General features: G+C 41.0%; 1 protein-coding gene across 3 annotated transcripts in view; it reads left to right on the top strand.

Moving 5' to 3' along the window:
• SMAP1 (small ArfGAP 1) overlaps positions 1-15,091 on the top strand; it is a 181,347-nt gene that overhangs the window by 69,895 nt on the left and 96,361 nt on the right. For all 3 annotated transcript variants that reach the window (XM_068983388.1, XM_068983387.1, XM_068983386.1), the window contains exon 3: positions 7,158-7,243. In XM_068983388.1, coding sequence (XP_068839489.1) covers positions 7,158-7,243 — 86 coding nt within the window. The remainder of the gene's footprint in view (positions 1-7,157; positions 7,244-15,091) is intronic.

Here is a 15,091-nt window from a genome sequence, read left to right as displayed (position 1 = left end):
AATAGAATTTCCTTTTCCTAGTTACTGGCTGTAGTTCTTGGACCAAAGCAGTGAACAAAGTGGTGAGATGTTACTTAGTGGAAGTCACTCCTTAATCCCGTTAATTCCATTTTGGCTAGTCTAGGTGGACTGAGAGGATAGCCAAAGGAATCACGAGCTACTTGAAGATAAGGACGTATATCCCGGAGTGGGTGCTTACGTAGGGCAGGAACTTTGTTGGGTGGCAGTGAATGACTTCCTGTGGAGTGGATCATCCGGGAACACGATTATTTTGTTTGTTTCGTCACACACAGCAGTTTGAGTCCTGCTTGGTGTGACTGGAGAGTGACTGAGAACAGCAGGTGTGGTGGAAGTTCTGGCCTGGTACTCTGTAGGCTTGGGCTCGGGGCTAGGCTTGTTGGCTCAGAGATCTTCAGTGCACAGAGCATCTTCAGCACGTTCCTTAGGAGTGGCTCCTTTTTTCCCTTTAAAAAAAATATTACCAGTATCCAGTGACATTGCAAGTTCTAAACGTGTCTTTTAAATGTCTCATTACTATTTTTGACATTGACCTTTGTGTATCAGTTTCTAAAAGCATACAACAGTGTGCAGAGGGACTTCTAGGCAGGAAGACAGAAAAAGTATGTTGTGTTTGAGAAAGTGAAGTAGAAGAGACTGGTGCGGTTATAGGGGCAGAGATGAGAGTTGCAGGCTGGGGCTGGTTTGGCCTTGGTCCTGTGAGGGGTGGCTTATGGAGGGACAGCCTCGGGAGCTTGTAATGAGGTCTAAGTTGAAGAGCAGTGTCTAATATCATGTTCTTCTAAGAACATAAGTCCAACGGGCCTGTTCCTGCAGTGGCCTCGGCAGTGGGCGACTGAATCTTGAGCTAAAGCAGTGGTGACAAGGTGGATTCCGGGTAAAGCTGCACAGATACGAAAGTGAGAGTCCCTGAGTCTCTGATAGAAGAGGCGAGAGGCCAGGTGCCGCCTGCTGGGCCTGAACACCTAGGACAGGAGCAGTGTTACTCCTAGACTTCAGACTGTGTGAATTGCAGAGTAAGCTGCGATGATAAAAGGCTGTCATATGAAACTTTTCCAGTTTTGTCACAACAGTGTTTAATTTTATTGCTTAAAAGAAAAGGAATCCATTCTCTGAATTTGTTAGTAGCCAGCCAGTGCTGCAACATATGAATTGTGATCTGAGAATATCTAGAAATTGTGAAAAATAAGAAAACTGGTACCTCTGATTCCACATCATCATTTAACAATTTTAAGTTTTAAATATGTGTGGTTTACTTACTTGGTTCTTAAAAACAAAGAGACAGAAAGAGATCAGCTCTCCATAAATACAATTTCATGAAAACTGAAGGAATGGACTCTGTATTAAATATTTCCAAAGAGTTCCTGAGACCAAAACTGGTGGCCCTTCTTTTCCAGCAGCTGGAACCCCAAAGATCTTGAAACCAGTCCTGAAAAGCTTGCTTCTATGCAGGAAATCCTGGTGGCTTTTGAGAGGAAGATAGAAAACTATTCTGGAAAATTGCAAGTGGTAGTAGAGGTGAGTCACTGACATGAAGAATAACCAGGGATTACAAGGGCTCACTTTCTTTGTTTAATTATGAGATTAAAAAAAATAATAATAATATATATATATATGTTCAGCTAGGGAAATTTGAAATTTTTATTCTTTGTGTTCTAAATATGAATAGAAAATAATAGAGCAAGTAATGTTCCCTCTCCCACACAGAACCAAACATGTTGAAATCCTAAGCAAAAACAAGTAATTTGAAATTTCACTGTTACCATCAGTGAAAGCAACAGTCATGAAAGTATTGCCTGGGAAAACATGTGGTAAATAAATGCTGTATTTATGTTCTGATTGTACTTTGAGTGTCAGATGATCTTGGGTGGGGTTTTTAAACTGTGTTAATTGTACTCTGTCTGAACGTCTGTGATGGCTTGTTCTCTTGGTGGAGGTGGAACGCCCCGGTGAGGGCGAGCTCCTTGCCCTGCAGGTGCCCTGGCTGAGCGCCCTCCGGATAGGACCTTATCTAGGGGCAGTGCAGGACTGCTGCGGCCCTCATGGTTTGCTGTGTTGGGGAGCGGCGAGCAGATGGGCCTGAAGGTCTGAGGCACACATGTGTGAGTGAGCGTTCCCTCCTCACTGCCCCCCCAGTCGTCTGCTTTCCCTCTGTCAGTTCAGTTCAGCTCAGTCGCTCAGCCGTGTCCGATTCTGCGACCCAATGGACTGCCGAACGCCGGGCTCTTTCCCTCTATAGGAAGAACCTTATTTTTCAGTTTCTTGTATATTCTTCCTGAAATATTTTATATCTTTTTTTTTAACCTTTTTACTTCCGGATTTAACATAGATGTGTAGCATCCTTCCATTACACAGTAATGTTTAAGATTCTGTTGATTATTTTAATGTTTTGCATTTGTGCCATTGGGAATTTGGAAGATCTAATTGCCACGTTGTAAACTAATCATTTGCAACAAAGCTATTAGTAATTTCAGTCCTTTATTTTGTTGCTGTTATTCTTTTTTCCACTTACTCCATTTAAAAAAAAATAGCCAGTAAGCCCCAAAGGGCAAGTCAGTACGCACTTAAAACTTATGAAAACTGCACAGAAAGCTTCCTGAGTGGACTTTGACTATACATGGTTGTTGCCTGGGTCCTTCTCAGTCTCTGAGGGAGAAAATGCAGGGAGCATTCCAGGGGCAGATAAGGAAAAGGGAGCATGCAGAGGATGAAGGAGAGGGGAGGCTGACAAGCGGTAGCTCTTAAACACAGACCCTGGTCCTGGACTGGACAGGGCGGGTCTTCCCCACCCCGGAATCAAACCGGGGTCTGCTGCCTTGCAAGCATATTCTTGACCAGCTGAGCTATCAGGGAAGCCTCTAGCTTTAGGGCTTGGACAAATAGGAGCCATGTCCTGGAGTAGTCACATCCCTCAGTTGAATTCCACAAAGAGCTCTGCTTTCCAGGATTTTGAAAGACTAAAGGAAAGAAAAAATTTGACAAGTTTTATTCTCAGGAGAATGTGTCATTGAGTTGGAACTTTAGGTGGCCTGTTATTTATCTTGCCTTTTATGTTTATTTCCTGATATTGACCATGACAATGTAAAGCTGGGCACACTTTGTTCCCGTTGCCTTTTATCTTAGCATTTATTTCACAGCCCCATTTTCAGTAAAACTGTTCTTGTGTGCTACTTGATTACCATATTTTTCCACTGGAGATGCTCCATTGGTGTAAAAGGCGTTGAAGTACCTTTTTAAGAAGAACATCTGTAGTGTTACACAAAAATAAAAATTTCCTACTATGTTGATGTGCTTACTTATTGATACTGTCTTTTAAGAAATCTATTGCCACTTTTTTTGTTGTTTTTTGTGTATGTTTACTAAATTACACAAATCCAATAAAATGCCAATTAAAACTTGACAACCTAAGTTTTCTTTAATCTCTGTAAAATGTTAAAAATATCTTTTAGAATATAAGTTTTATTGTTTTTTATACTGCAGAAACTAAGGCTGGGTGATATAATATGGTCCACTTAGAAAGTTTCAGGAGTAGAAATACATCATCTTCGTTAGATTATCTTGATAGTATGTTAGCCTATAGATAGATGCTTTTCAGCATTTTGATTCAAATAGTATTTTAAAAAATTGAATCTCAAATGATATGTGAGCCTTTGGTCAGATGTTGTAGTATGTATGTATTGTGTGGAGAAGCTAAAATCACACAGATTATAGATTGATGAAAAGTACTTTTAATAGTGGGTTTTGCTATTCTTAAGTGAGTTTTGTTATATCATTTCCAGGTGAAGCCTTCCTCTGCAATTATAATAGTAGTAATTATGATCATTTTGGATGAAGGTGGTTTATCGAAAAGTACAGTATAAAGTTTGTCTTTCTAGGACCATGTGCTATGTAAAAGGAGGACAGATTGAGTCTAACTGGCATAGTAAATAACATTAATCTTCAAATATGCCCCTGCCTAAATGGCATTTATCATAACTACAGAGTGTCCATTTCACTTACCCTTCAAGACATTAATATGTCTTCTTACAGTAAAAATGAATGTTGACTTTGTATTTCATATAGTCTTACAACGATTTCTTTGTCAAGAGTATCAATACATTTCTGGTTACTGGATGCTTGACTTGTTTTTTTAAAATCTGATTTTGAGATAAGCTGTCGTTTGCTCTTTAAATATCTATTTTAAAATGTTTTTAGAACTCTATAACTGATTCCTTGAATTACGCAGTAGGAAACCTCTTTGGGCTTGTTCTTCATCTGTAAAATGAAAACTGAGCCTCTAACGTAGAGAGCCTGGTATTCTTCAGCCTTGCCTGATGTAGTTCCCTGTTCCACTGGCTGCAGCCTGGGATGTCTACACGGCTGATGGCTGATGTGGGTTCTGTCAGAAGTTAAATGCTCCTGGAAAGTCTTAGAGCTGTCACTTAACATTTTGCAGTTTCAGTTTCCTTTCCTGCCAAATTAGGGGAATAATACCTAGATCAGGATTTTTAAAAATTTTAAATGGCATATATATAAGCAATTTATATATTGTAATATGTATTCAATTTATATATTACACAGTATGTATAATTTATAATAATACATATATATGTTAATAAGGTATTGAGGCTAATGCTTGTTACTGTAGCTGTTACATTGTTTCATTATTTTCTTCTGCTGATTACCAGAGTTTATTCTTTAAGGCCAGTGGAATAAATTTTAATGTGTACAGTAAGGCCCTAACCCATAGTGTGTTGAAACTTTGAGGACAGCTAGTTTGTACTGCCTTCTCATCACCTCCCCAGATTGCCTCCTGTCTTTAACCATCTCCAGTGACTAAACCAGTTTCATCTCCACTAATCCTTTCATTGCAGACTTTACTCCCACCCTACTCTGTTCTACTTTTCAGAAACTTAGAAATTATCTGAGCTTGCTAGTGCCTTCCTTCGTCTTTCACAGTGATCTCTCTATATCTGTGATGTTATTGAATCCTTGTTTCCCCCAAGCCCAGCTAATACACACACACTTGCCGTGCACGCACGCATGGACACCAGCATCAAGTCACTTTTCAGCAGTGGTCTCTAGAAATGGCTCTTTATATTCATGTTCTCCCTTTCAGATTTTTATAACTCTTTTTTTCCTTCCTGTCTAATTGTGATGGATAGCATCCCTAGAACAAAATTAAATAATTTGGTATAACATACACTCATGCTGTGTGCTGTGTGCTTAGTTGCTCAGTTGTGTCCGACTCTTTGCGGCCACGTGGATTGTAGCCTGCCAGACTCCTCTGTCCACGGGATTCTCCAGGCAGGAATACCAACCCAGGGATTAAACCCAGGTCTCCCTCAGTGCTGGAGAACTGTTTACCATCTGAGCCACCAGAGAAGCCCAAGAGTACTGGAGTGGATATCCTATCCCTTCTCCAGCGAATCTTACTGACCCAGGAGTTGAACCCAGAAGGTGGATTCTTTGCCAACTGAGGTACCCGGGAAGCCCAATGTGAACTTACGTCTTGTGCTACATCACTTTGGTCGTGTCCGACTCTTTGTGACCCCATGGACTATAACCTGCCGGGCTCTTCTGTCCACAGGATTCTCTAGACAGGAATACTAGAGTGGGCTGCCATGCCCTTCTCCAGGGCGTCTTCCCGACCTAGGGATGGGGCCTGCCTCTTTCGTGTCTCCAGCATTGGCAGGCGGGTTCTTTACCACTAGCACCACCTGGGAAGCCCCACACTTATACCTATTCCTAATTATTTTTCATTTTACCAAAATAAAATGCTAATGACTTATATTAGATAAGGAGAATATTTATAATGTTTGTGTAAAATGTATAGAGTCATATTTATTGAAGGTAAGATTATATCACTGGTTGTAAGAAGCACCTACGTTTTATAGACTAATTAGGAAAAATAGGTTAACAAGACTAGGTCAATTGTAAGATACATTTTTACTCCATGAATCCTATAATATGAAGAAAAATGTAACTTTGGATCAATGAGATATGACATGTATAGCAGATACTGTTTTTAGTCTTACTAAATCTTGTGTTAAAATTTTTATGTACTCTTGTTCCCATGTTAAAAACTTTGTTTTCTTATTTTTGTGGTTTCTGTGAGCTGCGTCTTTTTGTTTCATTGCAGATATTATGCAACCTTTTCTTGGTCTACTTCTTTCCAAATGTTTTACATCGCCATATGTAAAATAGGTAGCCAGTGGGAATTTGCTGTATGACTGCAGGGAGCTCAAGCTGGTGCTCTGTTATAACCTAGGGGAGTGGGATGGGGTGGGAGGAGGGAGGGAGGGTCAGAAGGGAGGGGACATATGTATACCTATGGCTGATTCATGTTGATGTATGGCAGAAACCATCACAATATTGCAAAGTAATTATCCTCCAATTAAAAATAAATACATTTAAAAAATACATTGCAAAATAAGAAAGAAAATAATCATTTCAACCAGTTTAATTATCATATGTCTCCTTAGCAGTGGTTCTTGCTCTTGGGATTGATAGATTTTTTTTAGGGAAGAGTCCTATGAGCTCATGAACTTGTATGTGAAATTTAGCCATTAGGTAGTTTTTTGTGGTAGGGAGAGGAGAATCCAAAGCTTTTAGCAGAATCTTCGAGAAGCTAATAACCCTTAAAGAAGTTACTAATCTTAAAAGAAGTGAATCCACTTCTCTAGAGTTCCAGGACACCAGCATTTCTCTTGCTGCTCTCCATGTGGTCTGGAATGTAAATTATGAAAACTTTAGAGTATTTTGAAGCTCAAGACAAAGAAAATTTGACGTTGAATTTTTGGCCTTAGAAATGGCAGCGTTGTTCAAGTGATAACATTTGAAAGATCAATCATACCATAAACTGCCAGGGAACCCACTTAAAGGAAGTATAAGTATTAAAAAAGGTGGTATTGTAGTCATGGAAAAAGGCATTAGAAATCTGTGGATCTACATATATTAAAGAAATATGAAAGGACAAAACTATGCTTCTGTTTTGAACTTGAGTAATTTCATGGTTATGATTTAAATTATTTTTCTAAAGAAAAGAATATATGTCGGAAATGATAAATATCTGGTGTTTGTATATATGTGTATGTGTATAGGAATTACTTTTTAATGTTGATATGAGTAATGAAAATATTTGATTTTTTTTATTACAGTGCATGCAAGATATGGGAAATACTAAAGCAAGACTACTATATGAAGCCAATCTTCCAGAGAACTTTCGAAGACCGCAGACAGATCAGTATCCTTTAACATTTCTTTATTTTGGGTTTTAAAAGAATCAGTTCATTTTTTTTTTTTTCATTTTTATAGTTTATATTTTAACTTTGTATTTAGGAACATGTGAATTTTATCATACTGTTGTTCATAAAAAATAGAGGTTGATTTGCCCTGACCTGTGCTTTATACGTGGTAAGCTTTTAACGCTGTTGCTGCTGTGCTGTGCTCAGTCATGTCCGACTCTTTGTGACCCCATGGACTGTAGCCCGCCAGGCTCCGCTGTCCATGGGAGTCTCCAGGCAAGAGTACTGGAGTGGGTTGCCATGCTCTCCTCCAGGGGATCTTCCTGACTCAGGGGTTGAACCTGTGTCTCTGATGTCTCCTGCATTACCAGGTGGGTTCTTTACCACCTCGCCACCTGGTTTTTAATAGGAATCTGGTAATATGATTTACATAGTATTTTTATATAATTAAGTATAAAATATTATATCCAATTCTTGGTTGATCTCCAACTCTTGATTGGAACATATAGGTTATCACTGCTAAGCTGCTAAGTCACTTCAGTCGTGACCGACTCTCTGCGACCCCATAGACGGCAGCCCACCAGGCTCCCCTGTCCCTGGGATTCTCCAGGCAAGAACACTGGAGTGGGTCGCCATTTCCTTCTCCAATGCATGAAAGTAAAAATCGAAAGTGAAGTCGCTCAGTCATGTCCGACTCTTCGAGACCCCATGGACTGCAGCCTACCAGGCTCTTCCATCCATGGGATTTTCCAGGCAAGAGTACTGGAGTGGGGTGCCATTGCCTTCTCCAGAAATAGGTTATCACTTTAGACTGGTATTAGAGATTTGATTCATGAACATCTGGAGTATTTTTGTTGAAGCAAATCATTTCCACAGGGGTTTCCTGAGATCACCTTCATGTGAAGGAGTGGACGAGACGAGTCTCATGCTGAGTAGAAGTGGGCGGTGACAAGGGTGTGGGTTCGGGTCCCTGACGACCTTCTCTGGGTCACCAGGCTGCATGCACAGCTCTGTCTGCATCGACATCTTCCCTCACAGACGAGGGGGTATTTCCTCACGGCATTTTAGTCAGAGTATTTTCACATGCTAAAGAAAAATCGTTTGATTTTATAGGATTTCTCAGACTCATATTGAAGTCTGAGAAAGAGCTCAAAAGAGTAAGACTATCTAATAAGACTATCCGCCTGCAATGCAGAAGACCTGGGTTTGATCCCTGGGTTGGGAAGATCCCCTGGAGAAGGGAATGGCTACCCACTCCAGTATCCTTGCCTGGAGAGTTCCGTGAACAGAGGAGCCTGGCAGGCTACAGTCCATGAGATCTCAGAGTTGGACACAACTGAGCCCACACATACACACACGTAATTTTATCCAAAGATGATTTTTGTGATTTTGGCAATATAATGTAGTTTCTTAAAGATCAGCTGTGTGCTCCCCATGTGTGTGCTAGAACAGTTTGGGTGATCGTACAATGAAAAAAGTTCTTTTCCACAGGGATACAGGTCATTATATATATATATATATATATATATATATTTTTTTTTTTTTTTTCATATTTGTGTAGAAACCTGTTGAGGTATATTCCAGAAATTAGTGTTTGGCCTTTTCTGTTCCTGCTTCTCCCACCTCCTTCCCACACATTTAGCAGTCTGATATCCCAGGCTATTTTTGTTATAACAAGATCCTAGGGTAAGAGTGGGTGGTGTATTTCAGGCATAAAAATTGTGTGAGCAGAAGTATGAAGGTGTGAGGACACATGACATTTTAAAGTTTTGATGTGATAACATCTAAGTTTTGTTGGGCAAGTGGCCAAAGCAGCTCATTATTGTTCCAGATTGTGAAAGGTTTTCAATGACATCTAGAACCGCCTTTAGATGGAATATAGAGCAGTGCCTCATTTAATTGACCCAAAGGCTTGTAATGACCCAAAGGCATTTAACTGACCAGGGCTTGTAATGCTATGAGGCAGGAGAAACATTAGAAACGTCACCTTCTATCATGTGGAAGAGGGGTTGTGGAGTCAGAGAGGTCATGCAGAATCCTAGTGCGGCCCTGAGATGAGCAGTGATGAAGGTACCACTTATGTAGTGGGACTCAGAGTGGGCAGGAGGGAGCTGGGGAGACTGGAAAGGAATTGGGTAGGCAGGGACGTTTGGAGTGGGTTAACACTGGCTTGCCTTCTGTGGAAGACACTGAGATGACCCCATGTTTTCTAGCTTGGCTAAGGTTCTGTGAGTGAGGAGACTCACAGAAGGAAGGGGAAGGAATTCAGTACCAGATGAAGGTTCAAAAGTTACAGGTGGAAGGCGGCGAGACACTGCTTGGGCAGGATGAGATGTCTGTGGGACACGCGTGGAGATGCCCGTCTGGAAGCTGAGACGGGAGTCTGGACCCTGGAAGAGCAGAGGGTGCAGTGTAGATTGGAGAGCCCCTTGGTGTGTAGGTGATGGAAGAATGCTTGGGTAAGCTATGTTACCTGGGGCAGTGCCTCTGCTCTTTCTGAGGATTTTATTCAGAATCCTGGAAATGCTTTTTCCTTCTCCTCTGGAAGTGAGGGCATGGGACTGAACCCTGAGGAAGAGAGTGTGGTGGAAGGAGAATCCCACAGAGCAGACAGTCTGTGTTCCATGTGGTGGTTACCACTGCTTGTTAGTTGTATTAATTTATTCCTTTTTCTGCTGTTCACCCCCGAGTCTAAGTTGACATATAAAATCCCTCAAATTGAAGAAACTCCCTTTTCTGGATGGAAGTTTTAGAGTGTGTGTGTGTGTGTGTGTGTGTGTGTGTGTGTGTGTGTGTTGGGCAGTGGGGAAGGGGAGATTGGCTTGGTTTAAATTTGGTTTTTTGGACTTCTCTTGAATTCCAGGTGATAATTACTTGACAGTCTTGAAATTTGGAGTAGTACCCCTTATGTGGTATTTGGTGGATGAATGTAGCGTCAAGGTATCTCACTGATCACCATAATTGACAAAGGCCTGAAGGTGTGCAGGCAAGGACGGGACTCTGGCATCCGCTTACACTGCCCCCTTCTGGGCACCATGTGGTACATGTTGGTGGGGATACTGTTCTGAAGTAATTACCGTCCATTTTATGGTGAGCCTAATAGAAGGAAAGAATCAATGGGATGGTGCTTCCCCGGTGGCTCAGTCAGTAAAGAGTCTGCCTGCAGTGCAGGAGACCTGCGCTAGATCCCTGGATCGAGAAGCTCCCCTGGAGAAGGGAATGGCAACCCTCTCCAGTTTTCTTGCCTGAAGAATCCCACAGACAGGAGCCTGGCGGGCTACAGTCCCCAGTCTCAAGAGTCGGACACGACTTAGCAGCTACACTACCACCACAGTGAGACGGTGAATTTTTTTTTCTGGTATTTTTTGTTGATATGCCCTTAGATATTTGATCCTTACCTAAACATTTCAGGAGAGAGTTTTATCATGGATTGATCAGTATCTGATACTAGTAAGTCCTTGACCTTCAACACAGTGAAGGTACAGTGTTGGAAACAACAACTGCAGTAGCTTTCCTGCTCAGTGAGGGTTTTTTGTGGGCCAAGCCCTGAGTTTGGCACTTTATATTTGGTAGCTTTCTTAATTTTGGAAACAACTCAGAATATATTTTTATTCTTGATAAGTGAGCGGGTGGGATGCTCAAAGAGGCTGTTTAAAAAACCTTGCAAAGCCTCTAGACTTTCCCTCCTGTGTAAGGACACTTGAATATTACTTAATGATGCTGGTCTGAGTAAAACCACTGTTGTCACATTTGAGCTGGCTTTTAAAAATAGGCTTGTAGTTTGGGATTCTTTGCAACTAAGATCATAAGGTCTAGGTGAAGATTGCATCTTTTGAGTACCTGGTATGATTCAGGTCAGGCTCTTGGATTATGTTTTTCTTTGCTACTGTTAGTTCAAGCATGTGTATTTGATTTTTCAAGCTAAATATTACTTGTAAAATGTTTGGAGATTATGGTCATATTCATATGAGGTGATTACCTCTTGCTGTTTCAGTTCAGTTCAGTTGCTCAGTTGTGTCTGACTCTTTGCAACCCCATGGAAGGCAACACACCAGGCGTCCCTGTCCATCACCAACTCCCAGAGTCAACTCAAACTCCCGTCCATTGAGTCCGTGATGCCATCCAACCATCTCATCCTCTTGTCATCTCCTTGTCCTCCCACCTTCAATCTTTCCCAGCATCAGGATCTTTTCCAGTGAGTCAGTTCTTCACATCAGGTGGCCAAAGTATTGGAGCTCCAGCATCAGTCCTTCCAATGAATATTCAGGGTTGATTTCCTTTAGGATGGACTGGTTGGATCTCCTTTCAGTCCAAGGGACTCTCAAGAGTCTTCTCCAACACCACAGTTGAGGAACATCAATTCTTTGGCACTCAGCTTTCTTTAAGGTCCAACTCTCACATCCAGGCATGACTACTGGGAAAACCATAGCCTTGACTAGATGGACCAAAATCTTGCTGTTTACAAAAAGATAATCTAAGGTTGTCAGAAGCTTAAAGAGGGATTTTGTATAGACAAGCTTGAGATAGATGATTCCAAACGATGACACCATAAGATGGCATCTCTTGGATCATGAGACCAGCTTTTGTATCTAATGTAATACTGTAGTCTTAAAAAATTTTTTTTTCTGCACTTACTACAACTACATTGCTTTTATCCCTTCTTTTAATTATGAAACACTGTGATTTGGAGCTTGTAATATGGAAACTAGTTAAAGAAAACAAGTCCCCTTTTCTCTATTTCGTGGATCATTCCAAAGCTCATTGCTGTTTGAAAAGCCTAACATCTTTGCACTTTTACTGATTTAAATATAGTTGTCTCAAGGAATTAATCTTAAAAATATACAAGCAGCTCATGCAGCTCAATACCAGAAAAATAAATGACCCAATCAAAAAATGGGCCAAAGAACTAAACAGACATTTCTCCAAAGAAGACATACAGATGGCTAACAAACACATGAAAAGATGCTCAGCATCGCTTATTATCAGAGAAATGCAAATCAAAACCACAATGAGGTACCATCTCATGCTGGTCAGAATGGCTGCTATCAAAAATTCTACAAACAGTAAATGCTGGAGAGGGTGTGGAGAAAAGGGAACCCTCTTACACTGTTGATGGGAATGCAAACTAGTACAGCCACTATGAAGAACAGTATGGAGATTCCTTAAAAAACTAGAAATAGAACTGCCATACAACCCAGAAATCCCACTGCTGGGCATACACACCAAGGAAACCAGAGTTGAAAGAGAAACATGTACCTGAATGTTCATTGCAGCACTGTTTATAATAGCCAGGACATGGAAGCAACCATGTCCATCAGCAGATGAATGGATTAGAAAGCTGTGGTACATATACACAATGGAGTATTACTCAGCCATTAAAAAGAATGCATTTGAGTCAGTTCTAGTGAGGTGGTTGAAACTGGAGCCTATTATACAAAGTGAGGTGAGTTAGAAAGAAAAACACCAGTACAGTATATTAACACATGTATATGGAATTTAGAAAGATAGTAACAATGACCCTATACACGAGACAGCAAAAGAGACACAGATATAAAGAACAGACTTTTGGACTCTGTGGGAGAAGGCGAGGGTGGGATGATTTGAGAGAATAGCATTGAAACATGTATATTATCATATGTGAAACAGATCGCCAGAGCAGGTTTGATGCAAGAAACCGGTGCGCTGGGATGACCTGGAGGGATGGGGTGGGGGTGGGGAGGGGGGATTGGGATGGGAGACACGTGTACACCCGTGGCTGATTCATGTCAGTGGATGGCAAAAAACCACCACAATAGTGTAATCAGCCTCCAATTAATTGAAATTTGCTGGGCTCCTGCCCTGGCTTGGATCCAGGGTATCCGAAGTGTGACAGCGATTTAGAGAGAGGAAAGGAAAGAGTGTTGTAGATAAGAAAATAGAGGAGAGAAAGAGGCTGATATTCCTTGGTTTACATAGAAAGCCAATAAAACTCCAAGACAAGGAGTTTGCCCTGTTCACGGAGGCCGCAGGTGCCCTCCCGGTCTCCCGAGGGAGTGAAGACGCAGAATGTCTTCCCGTTCAGGTCTTAGAAACCCAGGCAGATAAGTGAACGCAGGGAGCCTCCATGCTCCAAGGGATCAGCCTGAAAAAGAAAGTAAGAGAGAGAAAAAAAGACAAGGGGTGACCAAGCTTCTTTGAGCGAGGCCCATTTTTTTTTATTTTCAAAAAGGACTTTTATACCTCAACTTATACATAGAGGGAAATGAAAGATGCAAGGTCATACAGAGTCAGCCAAAACATTTCAGCAGTTTTGCCCTTATTGAAACCAGGATTTTTTCTGCAAACCTTTCCCACAAATGATGTTGTGTACATTATCTTCTGGCCTTGGAGGCCTGTGAACATTTTATGATCCTCTTTTGATAAGGGCTGCTCAACCAGAAAACTTATTTTCCCTCAAAATGTTTTTTCTTTATATTTCTAATCTATGTCAGCCTCAGAAAATGACAAACAGAGTTACATTTCACAGAGTAAAGGTGCAGTGAGTTATAAGAAAGAACCAATTAGCTCAAAAGTCTGATATGGTTAAATTCAAGGCTACTGTTTGTTTTTCTTACATTCCGACTATGTTAACTAATGCACTTCCAGGTGCACAGTGGATAAGAGATATGGGACCTTAGCAACAAGCATTGGCCCAGTAATGAAATCCTACACCAGCACTACCCTAATAACTTTTAACTCTTTGAAAGGCTCTATGTTTTAGGCTTCCCGTGCCTCTCACAGTTGGGAGGCTGTGAACAATCACATGCGTAGCTGCAAGAGTCTGGATAAACCTGCCAAGCAAGCTAGAATGCTAACAGAGGGAGTTTGATTTGAAATATTCCTCTCATGTCCAGGAGACTTATTAGCTAGAGCCCTAAGTTGATTTTCTCCAGAGAAAGGTGGTCGGGGATAGCCCCCTGTTAATGTCAGAGGAGTTGGTGAACGTCATGAAATAGTAAAACAGACAGATTCTGATTTTGGGGTAGATGCTCGAGCAGGTCTAGGGAGCCCCTCGAGGCCTGAAGCCTTGCTTAACAGTTCTCTTCCACATGACCTTGTCATGGGTGGGATCTCCCATGCTGGCTCCTGGCAGAAATTAATTAAAAAAATAAAATTTAGAATTAAGAAAAATATAGTTGTCTCATCCCTAGAGGCAAGTAGAACCAAACTGAGTAAAACTGGCATAGTAGGGGACCTCACTGTGTTCATAACAAGATTTGTCACTGTAAGCTTTACAGTTTACAAAAGTTAGGGAGGAGCTGCTGTGAAAGTACAATTTCTCATGTGGCATGTGGTCAATTCTAGGTGGCGTGTGCAGGTGCATGACAAGCGATAAAATTTTACATTAAGCTTTTCGTTATTAGGGTATTTTGTCTTATCTAAAAACTTTAATTACCTCAGTTCCATGAGATCCAGTTTGCACCAGAGCTAATCAGCAGTGCGTCTCCTTGGAGCTTTTGAAAATTTTGCTGCTGTAAGTGGTGTGTGTCTGAAAGTGGAAGATTTTGTTCTTGGGAATAGATATTAATTTAATTGTCTTTTAAATAGCATCTTTAAAGAAAGGAAGAAATCTTAAGATACAAATAAATACATGTGAAAAGATAAAGCACATAGTGATGTGACCGTTTTTCTGGACTTAACTGGTGCTGTCTGTCAGTGTTGAGGATTTTGACAGTGAAGTCTGCTATGCTAAATAGTTTGTGACTGTGGCAAGGAGGATCTTCTGGGGTGTTTTGTTGTTTGTTTACTAAATCCCAGATCAGCCCCCTAGACTTACATTGTCGACAATAATATTGCTTACCTTGACCTACTGAAAGTACTAGTGTTTG

The sequence above is a fragment of the Capricornis sumatraensis genome, chromosome 11, assembly GCF_032405125.1.
Source record: "Capricornis sumatraensis isolate serow.1 chromosome 11, serow.2, whole genome shotgun sequence".
NCBI lineage: Eukaryota > Metazoa > Chordata > Mammalia > Artiodactyla > Bovidae > Capricornis > Capricornis sumatraensis.
The sequence above is the reverse complement of the archived record's forward strand: the minus strand, read 5'-3'. Positions and strand labels throughout refer to the sequence as shown.